Raw genomic sequence first — 15,023 nt, forward strand, 5'->3', positions numbered from 1 at the left:
TTTAATCGTTAACTGGGAATTTTATATCTAAGGTTGTCCTCTTTAAAGGGAAACACAGTGGAATGATGTGGGCCTCACATGGAAAACATCCATGATCTATAGACCCATTTAATACAGTTTAACATTATTAAAAATATCTTAATTTATTTCAGTAACTGACTCAAGATAAATGAAAAGATAAATTGATGTTTGTAAGCTTTTCTGTCAATAATCAGGTTTTTGCTCTTACAGCTAATTAAAAAAAGGATTAGAATAATAAGCCAGGTTGATTTAAAAGAAAAAAAAACATATAGAAAAATGCAGCGTTAATTAAAAATTTATGTTTAACCCCTCAAGTTGTATTTGCTTTGTAATCTGACAAGTCTTTATTATTCTGTAATATTTACTCTACTTTACTATATGGGACTGTACATGGGCAGTAAAAAAAAAAATTTTTACTCATGTATTCACACTATATAGAAACAATTGTGGTTTCATACAGATGTAATTTTGTAAATTTGACATCCAAATTACCATAAATTAGTGGCGATTTTGGTGCCTTGTCCAAATTATTAATTAATATTGAGTTTTTTTTTATTGTTTGTCCCATTTTTAAAGTTGATTTCAAATATGCCACAATTTATTTTGAAGTCTGGATGTAGAGATGTAATGCGATTACTTCTAAAAGAGAAAGAAAAGAGGGTGTGGAGCATGTTCTTAAAGCTTAGAGCCGGCCTTTTCTGGCCCCCACCATTCTTAGTCCTTTTGCAATCAGTATATTTCCGGCTCATTCAACATTGCCAAATTCCAAAAGGTACACTGACCTTTAAACACAAGCTACATGGATGTTTTATTAAGCTATATATAGCTTAATATCTTGTGCATAGTTATAATCCAGAGACATGCTTGAATTGATTTTTCCCCCCAAGAAACATCTTTGGAAGTGCTGGGGTCGAAGGACAGGTGTCATGTTTGCCCTTTATATAGTTTTTTTAATCAACAGTGCAAATCAATGGAAGCCCGTTTCCGCAACTCTGTTAAAAAAAATAAAAATGAAAAAATATCTCATTATAATGAAATAGTAACTCATTATAATGAGATACTATCTCATTATTGTGACACTGAGACCAATGAGCTGACCTATGCCACAGCTACAGTGATCCTAGAGATGCTTGGCTATAAGATAGTTGAGAATGACCGAGCAAAGATCCTATGGGACTTCAAAATCCAGACTGACAAACGGGTGATGGCTAACCAACCAGACATTGTGTTGATCGACGAACAGCAGAAGAAGGCAGTAGTGATAGATGTGGCAATCCCAAGCGACAGCAACATCAAGAAGAAAGAACACGAGAAGCTTGAGAAATACCAAGGGCTGAAAGTGGAGCTAGAAAAGATGTGGAAAGTAAGAGCAGCAGTGGTGCCAGTGATAATTGGAGCACTTGGGGATGTGACCCCCAAACTGGGAGAGTGGCTACAGCAGATTCCAGGTAAAACATCAGAGGTCTCTGTCCAGAAGAGCGCAGTCCTAGGAACAGCTAAGATACTGCGCAGAACCCTCAAACTCCCAGGCCTCTGGTAGAGGACCCGAGCTTGAGGATGACACATACCACCCCACGAGGGGTGAGAAAACAGTTTTATTTATATATATATACATATATACACTCACCTGCCACTTTTTTAGGTACACCTGTGCAACTGCTCGTTAACACTTAATTTCTAAGCAGCCAATCACATGGCGGCAACTCAGTGCATTTAGGCATGTAGACATGGTCAAGACAATCTCCTGCAGTTCAAACCGAGCATCAGTATGGGGAAGAAAGTATGGAGAGATATTTGTGCCATCGGTTTGAGCGCGCAGGAACCAATCCGAGCGCGCAGTGAGACAACACGCGCGCGCGCAAAACCGGTCTGGCGCGCGCTCAACTCTGAAAAACCCTCTCAACACACTGTTCTCGCGCTCAGTTTCATCTCTGCGCGTGCTCGAATCCGTCTCTGCTCGCGCTCGCTCGACCTGCTCTCTCTCTGCGCTCAACACCAGCTGTGCGCTCGGCTGTTTCTCCGCTCGCTCGACTCTCTGCGCTCGCAACTTCAGCAATGTATGTAAATGAACCATACCATCAGCCAATCACACCCAGCTTCTTTTCATCCAATGAAAGCATTCCTTCCTTCTTCTTCTTTTCTATCATGGCGGTTCGCAAGCAACTTCAAGGTGCATACCGCCACCTACTGTTCATGAGTGTGTAGCAACATTGTTTTACATCTATTAAATTCTATTTTTTAATTTTGCATTCTGAAGATAACTAAATAATGCTTTCCTTAATCTATAAACATCCTTTATATTTCCTTTATTTCCCAATAATCCTTTAAGACTCCATTCTTGGCCTGTCATTTCAACTACTCTTCTCAATTTTTCCCTTTCAGGTTCATATGTTTTACAGTTCATTAATATGTAAGCATTCGTTCCAAATACTACATCCGGTTAGATGAAAAATAAATAAATAAATAAATAAAAACACAATCAGGAAAATCAAACTACTCTTACAGTTATTTTGTCAACATTCCTAAGATAGTACTATAAAATATCTTGAATTATCTCAAATAAACTTCAGTAAAACAGTTATTAGATCATTGCCTCATCCATCTCTTTTACCTGCTATTGACTTGGATTTAAATTTGCTGTTTTAAAAGAAAAATAAGGAGGATATTTCAGGTTCCAGTATGGTTCAACAGTATATAGATAATGTTTTGGATCATATTGGCCTTACTCTTAGCTTTTGTGGCGGGTGTTTCTTCTTTTTGTTGTTTTTTATGGAGGTTGGCAAACAACAATTACCGCCACCAACTGAAAAATCCTGTTTATCAAATTATTCTTTTTAATATATATAATAAAGAATAACCCTCTTATTTAGAGTCCATCTGTAAAAGGTCTTCTAAATAATAATTGTTAAATTTCAGATCACGTCTGCTGTCTGAATAATTGCGTTTAAATTAATATAACGGTCGCTGATCTAAAATGAGAGCAAACTAAACTTCTTAATGGAACGATTTCTTCAATCCATTGTAAGGCCAATATGATCCAAAACATTTCTCCTTTGTAGGCTGAATTCCATCACTGATTCTTTTACCCGATTTAAAAATAAATTATGAAACTAAAACAAAACACCATTCCTAATATTGGAATATTTTGAAGCATCCATAAAAAATTTAACATATCCATAATATTTTTTATCTATATATTGTTAAACCTGAAATATCCTCCTTATTTTTCTTTTAAAACATCAAATTTAAATCCATGTCAATAGCAGGTAAAAGAGATGGATGAGGCAATGATCTAATAACTGTTTTACTGAAGTTTATTTGAGATAATTCAAGATATTTTATAGTACTATCTTAGGAATGTTGACAAAATAACTGTAAGAGTTGTTTGATTTTCCTGATTGTGTTTTTATTTATTTATGTATTTTTTTTCATCTAACCGGATGTAGTATTTGGAACGAATGCTTACATATTAATGAACTGTAAAACATATGAACCTGAAAGGGAAAAATTGAGAAGAGTAGTTGAAATGACAGGCCAAGAATGGAGTCTTAAAGGATTATTGGGAAATAAAGGAAATATAAAGGATGTTTATAGATTAAGGAAAGCATTATTTAGTTATCTTCAGAATGCAAAATTAAAAAATAGAATTTAATAGATGTAAAACAATGTTGCTACACACTCATGAACAGTAGGTGGCGGTATGCACCTTAAAGTTGCTTGCGATCCGCCATGATAGAAAAGAAGAAGAAGAAGGAAGGAATGCTTTCATTGGATGAAAAGAAGCTGAGTGTGATTGGCTGATGGTATGGTTCATTTACATACATTGCTGAAGTTGCGAGCGCAGAGAGTCGAGCGAGCGGAGAAACAGCCGAGCGCACAGCTGGTGTTGAGCGCGGAGAGAGAGCAGGTCGAGCGAGCGCGAGCAGAGACGGATTCGAGCACGCGCAGAGATGAAACTGAGCGCGAGAGTTGAGCGCGCGCCAGACCGGTTTTGCGCGCGCGCGTGTTGTCTCACTGCGCGCTCGGATTGGTTCCTGCGCGCTCAAACCGATGGCACAAATATCTCTCCATAAGAAAGGTGATTTGAGTGACTTTAAACGTGACATGATTGTTGGTGCTAGAAGGGCTGGTCTGAGTATTTCAGAAACTGCTGATCTACTGGGATTTTCACGCACAACCATCTGTAGGGTTTACAGAGAATGGTCAGAAAAAGAAAAAACATCCAGTGAGCGGCAGTTCTGTGGGCGGAAATGCTTTGTTGATGCCAGAGGTCAGAGGAGAATGATCAGACTGGTTCGAGCTGATAGAAGGGCAACAGTGATTCAAATAACCACCCGTTACAACCAAGGTGGGCAGAAGAGCATCTCTGAACGCACAGTACGTCGAAATTTGAGGCAGATGGGCTACAGCAGCAGAAGACCACACCGGGTGCCACTCCTTTCAGCTAAGAACAGGAAACTGAGGCTACAATTTGCACAAGCTCATCGAAATTGGACAATAGAAGATTGGAAAAACGTTGCCTGGTCTGATGAGTCTCGATTTCTGCTGCGACATTCGGATGGTAGGGTCAGAATTTGGCGTCTACAACATGAAAGCATGGATCCATCCTGCCTTGTATCAACGGATCAGGCTGGTGGTGGTGGTGTCATGGTGTGGGGAATATTTTCTTGTCACTCTTTGGGCCCCTTGGTACCAATTGAGCATCGTTGCAACGCCACAGCCTACCTGAGTAATGTTGCTGACCATGTCCATCCCTTTATGACCACAATGTACCCAACTTCTGATGGCTACTTTCAGCAGGATAATGCGCCATGTCATAAAGCTGGAATCATCTCAGACTGGTTTCTTGAACATGACAATGAGTTCACTGTACTCAAATGGCCTCCACAGTCACCAGATCTCAATCCAAGGAAGTGGCCGGTGAGTGTATATATATATATATATATATATATATATATATATATATATATATATATATATATATATATATATATATATATATATATATATATATATATATAGGATATAGTATAGTATTTATATACTAGTATAATATATAATGAGATACTATACTATACTTTGACACTATTTTATATATATATATATATATATATATATAGTATTTATTTAGTAGTATAATATAATAATGAGATAGTATCTTGTTATAATGAGATACTATCTCATTATAATGAGTAACTATCTCATCACAATGAGATATTATCTCATTATTTTGACACTATAATATATATATATATATAGGATATAGTATAGCATTTATATAGTAGTATAATATATAATAACATACTATCTCATTATAATGAGATACTATCTCATTATTTTGACACTATAATATATATATTGGATATATCATAGTATTTATATAGTAGTATAATATCTAATGAGATGGGAAGTGGCGGTCTAGTGGTTAGGGCATAGGGCTTTGAATCCTGAGGTTGTGAGTTTGATCCCCCACAGTGCATCACTTTCGCTGTGACTCCATGCTTGCCCATCTCACAGCCGATGTGAAAAACAAGGTGAAACAAATGAACGCTGTGCTTGTTGTTATTCCGGGAGGTCTGACAAAGGAACTTCAACCGCTCGACATCGGTGTGAACCGGCCGTTCAAAGTAAGGCTGCGAGCGGCGTGGGAGTGATGGATGAACGACGGAGACCACAGTTTCACGAAAAGTGTAAGTCAGCACCGGGCAAGTTACGCCACAGTTTGCGGATGGATTGTTGATGCTTGGGCTAACGTGTCTGCTGGCACTGTTGTTTGAGCTTTCGCAAAAGCCGGGATCATTTCCGAGGAGCCGCCCGGCACGGAAAGTGACTCTGACAGCGAAGAAGGGGAAACTGGCATGTCTGATTTAGCGCAGCTGTTTAATTCAGAAGCAGAGGATGATGACTTCGATGGGTTTGATTAAGACTTTGTAATAAATACATGAATAAAGCACAATCATACTCAGTTTTGCTCCCGCTCTATTTTTAAATACGCAGTAGAGGTATTTAAACGTAGTAGAGGACATGCACCTGTATATAAAACCCGCGCCCTATAGTCCGGTGCGCCTTATGTGTATGTTAAATACAGTAATGGCACACATAACTGAGACTGCGCCTTTTAGTACAGTGCGCCTTCTGGTCGTGAAAATATGGTAATATCCCTCTGGGATTATTAGAGTATATTAAATAAAAATATAAAATAAAAAAATAAAAAGAGATACTATCTCCTTATATTGAGTTACTATCTCATTATAATGAGATAATTTATTTTTTTAACAGAGTGGTGGAAACAGGCTTCCATACAAACCAAAACACCTTGCAGTAATCATTGTTGTAAACCCTAACTTGAATCTAGTCAGCTAGATTCAAGTTAGTTGGACAACCCTGCATCAATGATTTTTTTTTTTACACTTGAGGCTAAAATTATTCAGGCAAATTCTGAAGTAGTCATTTTCCTTCAACCACAATGTTTATTTCTGACAGACAATCACAGACATCTCCCAATTAAAATAAGAGCAGTTCATCGCCTAAAGGATGGAAATTATTTATCAAAGTGACAACAATTAAATTAAAATTTTCTGACACACTTTCTATATGTTTCCACATAAGAGTCTTATTAACTTATATTTAGTTAATGTGTCTGAGATTGCAAGTCCTGTCTGCCCTCATACTAATCTGCAGCTCACTCCACTGATTCTCCATCCGATTCAAGGCGGGACACTTGGTGGTTGGATGTTACAGCTTAATGTTATCTCCAGTCTGAAGAATCATGTTTGTAGGGTTCAAAAATCAGTGAAGCCGTGTTGACTCACTGCGCCCTTAACATTTCCAAAGACAAGTTGTCCAGATGATTTGTCCAAAAATCCACGGAGACGTTATTGCATTTAAAAATGTCTTAGTGAGTTGATAGGATAAATGGGTGCCAAACATACATACAAAAAATAAGGACGACAAAGGTCAAAAAACCATTTGACTCCACTCTGTGAGATACACAACAACCCAAACTCCCATGATGCATCATCTTTAAAAAGTGACACGTATGCTTCCTCAAACCAAAGAAGTAATGAAAATAATAACAAAATAACCACAATAGCTAATTATACAAATTCCCCAAATTAATATGAATTACCAATACTATTTAATAATCTCAAGAAAAGTTAATTTAGCAAGAAAAACAAAACATTAACCATAATGCATACCAAGAAAAAAACAATGTTGGTCAAATTAAAATGTTAATTAAAGGCTAAATCTGTGAGAGGTAGAATTATTAGTATTTATCTCTCATATCTCGTATCTTTCATTTTGGACTTTAGCATTTTCAGCTGTTTGCCAGCAGCTGTTTCACATCTGCTTTTGTCAATCTATGATTTAAAGAAGCTTTGTTGTAATCCTAAAAATTACTGTAAATAAATTAGGTTTTATTATTCCAATAACTAAGATCTACCAGCAGGATGTAAACAAATTATTTTGGGTCATATATTCTTATATTTCATAAGACCTAACAGCCACCACTACAAAATATAAGTTTAACAGAAAAAGGAAGGAACAAGTTAAATATACATGAGATTTAAGATTTATTAGATTGTTGTTTTTTTAAGTTCTAAGAAACAGAAACTATTACAGGTCAGTTTACCTACATAGGATAAGAAATAGGTTAACATGTTTGTATAAAATGTAAGTAAGAAACAACAAAAAGGTACAAATTTGAGGTTAAGCTGGGGGAGCAAGTTACATTCAGTATTTTGTTCACCATCCAGCGGATGGCACCCACATCATTAAAACACTGTCATTTACTGAATTATTCAATACTGATCAAAGATTGTTTCAAACACATTTTTTGGTTTGTAAAACTTGTAAGCTTATAGACAATTTTAAAAAGTGAAAAACAGATTGTCTTAGTTTGCTATTCATATAAGGACTTGGCTGTATTGATATCCATGGACTATTGTAAAGATTAGCAGACCTCTTTGTTCTGTTTGTTGTCTTTTCTAACAGACAGATCTCGGTTTAATGTCCCTAAACTATGTTTTTATACAGATATCCAGGTTTTGATTGCAGTGACTGACTTTCAACAGTAGATGTCAGTAAAGCACAAGCAATCTGGGAATAATAGTTTCCAGAAGCCTTATAAAAATAAAAAGAAACGTGCTGCAAATAGATTTGATTTGGATATTTCTTTCTCACCACAGAGTGTGGAAAAATACTGTGAAAATAAACACATCTGTTAGCAGTTTTCCTATTTATGAAAGAGTCCTCTGCCTTGTTACGTAGCGTCCGTTAAAACTTCCTCACAAGGCAGAGAAAGAAGTGTCATTTTGCTGACTCAAAATATTTTTCAGCCCATCCTTGTTCCTCTCCCTCATCCTTTGTCTATATCTCTGTCTCTCTCTCTTTGGTCAGAATTCAGTTACCCTTCATCTCCCACTCCTTTCTTTATGGATCTTCCTCTTCTGACCTTTTTTTCCCCTGTTTGTGCGTTCAATAGTTTCCTGGAATGTCTGGTCCTGAGTTACAGGACACAGCCAAGGCGAGGCTATTTAGACTGATGTAGGCCTGCAGGAAGGACAGTTACATAACCACGTGGCTTCTCTATTGCTTTTGATTTTACTTATAGTGAGAGAGATTTAAAGGATGGAGATGTTCCCAAGTACGACACACTGACCAAACAGATTTGGATCATTAGTCACAGTTACCCTAAAGTCTGAATGTGATTCAACATGTTAGGCTTTTTTGTTTCTTTAGGGATTTACTGTTTTCTTAGAAATGTCTGCAGGGTTTCTCCTGCTGTGCCTGAAATCTGAGCTCTTTAAGCTTGTGTTTGGATTCTGGTGAAGCGTCAGACTTCTTGGCCAAAACTCTGAGGGCTTGTGTTGGTGGAGGCAAAGCAGCCTCAAAGAAAGGTCTGGTCTTTTATCAGTGGGACCAATACCCCTGCTTCCTGCTGCCCAGTAAAGATTACCGCTTCCAGTTTTAGGCAGGAAAATTATGATTCAAGATTTGCTTAAAGATAAAAGATTTTAAAAAGTTAATTTATTGGGAAACTTGATATGTAATAGCTCTGATTTTATGCATGTTGTTTGATACTTTGACTTTTATGCTTCCTGGTGTAAAATCCCTTTGAAATGCTGCAGTCAATGCATGAGCTGTTCCAATTCTCTCCAGCCACAAGCCTAAGATAGAGCGCAAAAATAAGTGGGTAGAACAGAAACTCCTCCCTTTCTGGTTAGATGTGGAAACTCTGAGTCTTACTGAGGTTATGTGTTTTTGCTCCTTAATGGAAATTCAGTTTGCTCCCTGTCCTTCTGCTTCATAACAAAACATCTGGTCATGGGGAACAGACTGAAAAGAACTCTATTTCATTAATGGTTTAATTCATTTTGTGGGATTAGACGTGGAAAGTGGTTGAATAAAAATAAGCATAACCTTATTATTTTAACTGACACTGAATAGACCAAACTTTTTCTTAGAGAGGGTCATTCAATTATCCATGTTAGATAAAGATAAGAAACAAAGAGAGATGTTGTTTGTTTTACATTTTCTTTTATTACTTTATTCCAATTCTAAATAAATCACTATATTTATAGAGCTCTTTGTACATCCAAAGTGCTTTACAGGCCCCCAAATTAAAAAGAAAATGAAGCATTTAAAAATGACATTTACACACAGTACACCTAATTCACAACCTGTTGATTAAATGAATGTATTTAAGGCCTCTGCTGTCAGCAAACTGTCTTTGTGCCTCATCATGAAGCCATTAATCAGCCAAGATATCAGGAAGACGTTTCTTGTTTATAGATCTAGATGCCTGAATAATAATAGCTGACCTTTATTGATCTCACATTGGAGAAATTTACCTTTGTATTTAACCTATCTCCTTGGGGAGCATAGGGTTGCTCCCCAAGGAATGCACCGTTCATGTGCTCCAACAATTATAGATGTGTGACCTCAAAGAGTGTTAAAAGACTGGTTCTGCCTTAAAAGAATGTGGTTTTGGTGCAAAATATGCAAATAAAACCTTAAACAAAAGCAAAAAACCAGTGAAGATGCTGTCTGAAGTTGGTCAGAGAGATTTCTTTGTCATATATAGTGAAAAACGTCCTTTGATGAAATTGACCGAACGGTTACTCAGTGATAAAGAAATCATAACTTTAAAAGCAACATTTAGAGGATGATTACAGTTTCTAAATGGACGCAGGAAGAAAGACATCAGAATTTGAAGTCATTTTCTGTGGTCTAAAGACACTAAAATGGAAAAACCATGATGGCCGTCTTAAGTTTTAGCTTGCAATCCTGAAACACCAAAAGTGGTTCCCCTATTTCACAGGTTAGGAGGTTTTAAGACAGAATAGACACAGAAGTATCACACTGTTTAAAGCCAATGCAATTAAACAGGAAAAAAATAGCAGAGTTATGTTTACAGAGTTCAAAGTATTTTTCTCCCAAAGAAGCATTTTTGCTCAACTTTGAGTTAAAAAAATTACGTGTGAGTTAATTTTAGTCTTTCTAGAGAGCTACTATATTAGGGCTACAACTAATTATTTAGCAATTCTATTAATCTGTCGATAAGTTTTTCGATTAATAATTGGAAAGCAAAAGGTTCCTTAAAGGAGACTTTTTACTAAATTAAAACAGGTTTAACTAAAAGTTTTCCACTTGAGGAGTTCTGGATAAAGCATATTGACAGATTTTTTTAATGTTAAATGCAAAATTTTAATACATTTTTTTTTACACTTTTTGGTGTAATTTCTGCTCTAAGCGGGTCACTCTATTAGCTAAAGACACGTTTAAGATTCTACATACTGCATTTAACTATTAATCGATTACTAATTTAGTTGACAATTATTTTAATAATCAATTAATCACAATTAATCAGATTAATTGTTTCAGCTCAAAATGTTATCTGGATCTGGATTGACTCTTTAATCTGATTAAATTTTGCTGAGACATTCTTAGTAAAAGTATAGTAACTCCAGATTCTAATGAAAATAATTTTAAAAAATCTCTCTTCGTACTAATTTCTGTGAATGATTTTGTATATCCTAACTGATCTGATCTGACCTGATCTAAACACTTTTCATAGTAGGTACAGGGAATGATAGCCAAAACCTTCTTTCTGGAATCATGAATGTGAGGAAGATTTGCAGTCAAAAGTGGTTCAAGCTTCTGCCTTTAAATTGGTTCATTTACGAGATAAAACAAATAAATCCTGCCTCTAGTTGTGCTTTGAGACAAAGATTTAGACGATGATTTGAAAGAAAAAAAATAGAAATAGCACTTTATTGATCTCAGAGTGGAGAAATTAACTTTCTGCATTTAACCCATCTTCTTGGGGAGCAGTGGGCTGCCAATGTGTGGCGCCCAGGGAGCAGTGTGGGTACTTGCAACCCTCTCAGCGAACAAGCGCAGTGCTCTAACCATTAGACCAACACTCCCCTAACCTCTCATTAAGTCTGAACCAAACTTAATGAGAGATGAGGTGTGATTCCTCCGTGCTCCTGTAGGATTTTATGGAAAACCATAAATCTGAAGACAGACACACTGTCCTTAATGAACCGAAAAATATACATGTAACTGTGGTTGTTTGGGAAAAACTGTAAAAAGGAGAAAGTTAAGCTGGAAGCGATGTCACCCCTTCTCAAAGATTTTCTTAATGATTATATTGACATAAAAACTTATACCATCAAAAAGGTAAAATAGTATGATAATAATTGTTTGTATTAGGAACAAAATGTCCTGTGAACCATTTAAAGTTATCACGGCGTCTTTAGCTAAATGTATGTGGAGAGAGTTCATGTTCAACATAAATGTTTTGTATTTCTCAACTGCATTCATCTTTTCAAATTTTTTAAATATTTTATTTTTCTTCCAAGAAAACCTTTTTTTTCATCATTTTTTCCTCAGTAAATTATTTTCCATCTTCCTGAGATTTCTTGTCAACATACACAAATTTCTCAGTTACCTCTTATTTTTGAAACCATGCATCAGTAATTACACGGTTCTGTGTTTAGTGGTTCCCTCAGACAGACAGAACCCAGCCAGGTAGTTCTCCTGAGGCTATCCAACAGAACCGGTTCCCCCAGTCGTGCATGCCTTCCTGCTGCTGCATGGAAGAAACATTTAGCTGTTGAAGAGCCTGAGGGTGGAGGCGGTGGCGGGGGGAGTCTTTTAAGATCCAGCCCCCACATTCCTAACCTCCTTCTGGACTATAAAATGCAGAGCCCCAAGAGTTCAGCTCCTCCTCTACCTCCTACTCCTCCCTCTGTGTTTGTTTTGTGGCGTGCTCCTTCTATGTCAGAGTAGAGGAGCGTTCTGACAGGGACATACCATTCTTCAACCGCAGGGGAAGTCATCAAAGCAGCAGTGAGCTTCAGAGCTTAAAGCTCACTTCCTTTCCACCCACTGCATTTTTAGTCTGTGGGCTGTTCCGAGGTGGAGCAGGGGGGATGGAGGGGGTTCAGAGGAGGAGGAGAGAGTCAGGAGAACATTGAGATACCAGCTGATCAGAGCTGAGGTATTCAGCCACGGAGGGACTGTCAGAGTGACTGGAAATTACTGAAAGACGAAGAGGGGATACAGAAAAAAGGCACACATTGAGAAAAAAAGAGATGTTTCCTTCATTTCACGTGAATCTGAGAACTCATGGGGAGATGTGAGGGTTTCTGTCAGGGTGGGAACCTGAAGAGGAGTGTCAGAGGAGAACTGGAAGCTGAGTCTTGGTGACTGGTGAGTCAGCTCAAGGTTGGAGGACTTGGCGGAATAAGGAGCGATGTCTTGGCTGTCCCCAGTGTCATGGGCCAAATGGACATGGACGGCGGTCCGAGGGGGAGAGGAGGATGGAGAGGGGCAGGAGGATGGAGAGGGGCAGGAGGCCAGCGAGAGAAGGGAGCAGTGGAGAAGGAGAGAAGAGGAAGAGGAGGAGGAGAGATCTCAAGGCAGCAGGCAAGTGTTGTGCTGAAGCTGTGAGACCACAGGCAGAGTTTCTGCACAGGAGGAATGTGGGGGGGATTCAGGAAACTATCATCTTGGGAAAATCTTTAGTGATATATCTGTCACCACGTGTATGTCGACATTCTGCATCTTGGTGACGCATTTCTGTTGTGTTTGTGCTTTAAATTGCCCCTAAATGTCTCTCTCTCTGCCTCATAACCACTACTTTATTTCTAACAGACACAAATCTTTAAAGGATTCACCCAAACATGTGTTTAAATCATCAGGGTCTGCAGCCACCACGTGTCTGCTTTGATAACAGTGTTATCTCGGCCTCTGTTCCGCCGAGATACCAATACAACGACTACTTTCAGATGACTTCCACCCTTCCACTTCTGCACTGATAGGCTATCACTTCTCTGAGCTTTAACATGATCACATCCAATAGATAAATCTGATTTGATCTTTGCCATCAACTCAAATTAAATGAAGGATCAATACATGCCTAAAATGAAAATGTCATTTTATTTTACATTTCTCATGTCGCAGACTGCATTGTTCTTCGAATGTGACAGGATATAGTAGGTTGTCCTACATGCACTTCCTCTTCCTCTGTGTATGTTTCGACTTCAGTTATGCTTTCTCCTGCTCTGTTTTAGATCAGATAGAGTGTTAAAGGGTTCTACAACAATCAGCAGCCAGGTTAAGCTCACTAATGGTTTATTTTTGTCTTTAGTTGTTACAATGGCTGAGAGGTTTTGCAAGACATGTGCATAAATCAACTATGTGATATGGTGTTAAGTCACAAACTCACACGTTTTAATCTTTAAGTGTGCTTTTAGGATAAATTCTTCCAATACAGGAGACAATAACAAAGCCAACAACTCTTTTTGGTTGTAACATGATCATAACTGCTAAGTTATGTAATAGTTTTCTTCCTTTTGCTCATGTTTGCATGTTTGCAGCTCTGACTCCGAGGGTCATTTTGACACCCCTGAAGCAGCGACTCCCGTCCGTGCCCCTCAGCCTGTCCCAAGAGAGCTGGAGAACAACAACACCAATGCAGACAAAACAGGTGAGGCCACTGCAGAGCAGCTACAGACAGGAAAACAGAACAAAAAATAGGAGGGGAAGAGCTGGTTCAAAAACGGTTACTGGTATGTTTGTCACCCTGAGGGAAACCTGAAGGTTCTTATTAACATTTCAAAAAAACTCAACAAATCAAAGGAAATGGGTTTTCACATACAGGCCACTATTCATTTTTCAAGGTTGCTATGGAAACAAGAGTCTTTTTATGTTGCTCTAACTATTCAGGGTTTCACATCAATACAAACAAAAGACAATAAAAAAAAATCCTAACTTTAAAGGCAAATGTGACACATATCTGCGCTGTGTATATAAATCTCTTACTTTAGCTTTATATATTTATGTATATATATATATGTATACATATGTATATATGTATACATATATATATATATATATATATACGTATATATATATATATATATATATATATATATATATATATATATATATATATATATATATATATATACGTATATATATATATATATATATATATATATATATATATATATATATATATATATATATATATATATATATATATAAAGGTTATTTAGCATCTGAACATTCAGTAAACTACTCTCAGAGTTTCTGGTATGTTTTGGGGTGTGATTAGCAGTGATGCTCTAACACCGTCATTTGATTCACGTTAGGAGGAGCTTATGGAGCAGTGTGGGAACGACCTTTGCTCTGGAATCCAACAGGTTGAACAAAAGCTGTGAGCTTTAGCTAGCTCTGCTTTGTGCTGGCCACTGTCAGGGGTCGCAGCGGGGAGACGGGCTGAACGCAGCATGTCACTACATGTTTCTTTTTGCCAGGGCTTATGAGGCGACTGCTGTTTCAAAACAAGTTCATCCATCCTGTAAAACAGCTCCGGCAACATTTTCTTAAAGTGAAGTTCTAATTGAAAAGAAAGAAAATTGTTTTTACAACCTTACATCCTTTAAAGATGGCAAGGATATGACTCATTTGTGTAGATTTTTATA

The 15,023-nt window shown here is 37.3% G+C and overlaps 1 protein-coding gene across 3 annotated transcripts in view; it reads left to right on the forward strand.

Annotated features, from left to right (window-relative positions):
* The window catches only part of LOC119780121 (transforming acidic coiled-coil-containing protein 1-like), a 49,429-nt gene that overhangs the window by 19,175 nt on the left and 15,231 nt on the right, over positions 1-15,023 (forward strand). For 2 of the 3 annotated variants that reach the window (XM_038280026.1, XM_038280027.1), the window contains exon 2: positions 13,914-14,023. Coding sequence is in view for 2 of the 3 variants with exons in the window: in XM_038280027.1 (XP_038135955.1) it covers positions 13,914-14,023 (110 nt within the window). In the remaining variant the exon portion in view is untranslated. Of the gene's footprint in view, positions 1-12,276; positions 12,961-13,913; positions 14,024-15,023 lie in introns of those variants that run through there. The other variant, XM_038280025.1, reaches the window with a different exon arrangement.

Source organism: Cyprinodon tularosa, unplaced genomic scaffold (assembly GCF_016077235.1).
Source record: "Cyprinodon tularosa strain WSP-4 unplaced genomic scaffold, ASM1607723v1 ctg155, whole genome shotgun sequence".
Classification (NCBI taxonomy): Eukaryota; Metazoa; Chordata; class Actinopteri; order Cyprinodontiformes; family Cyprinodontidae; genus Cyprinodon; species Cyprinodon tularosa.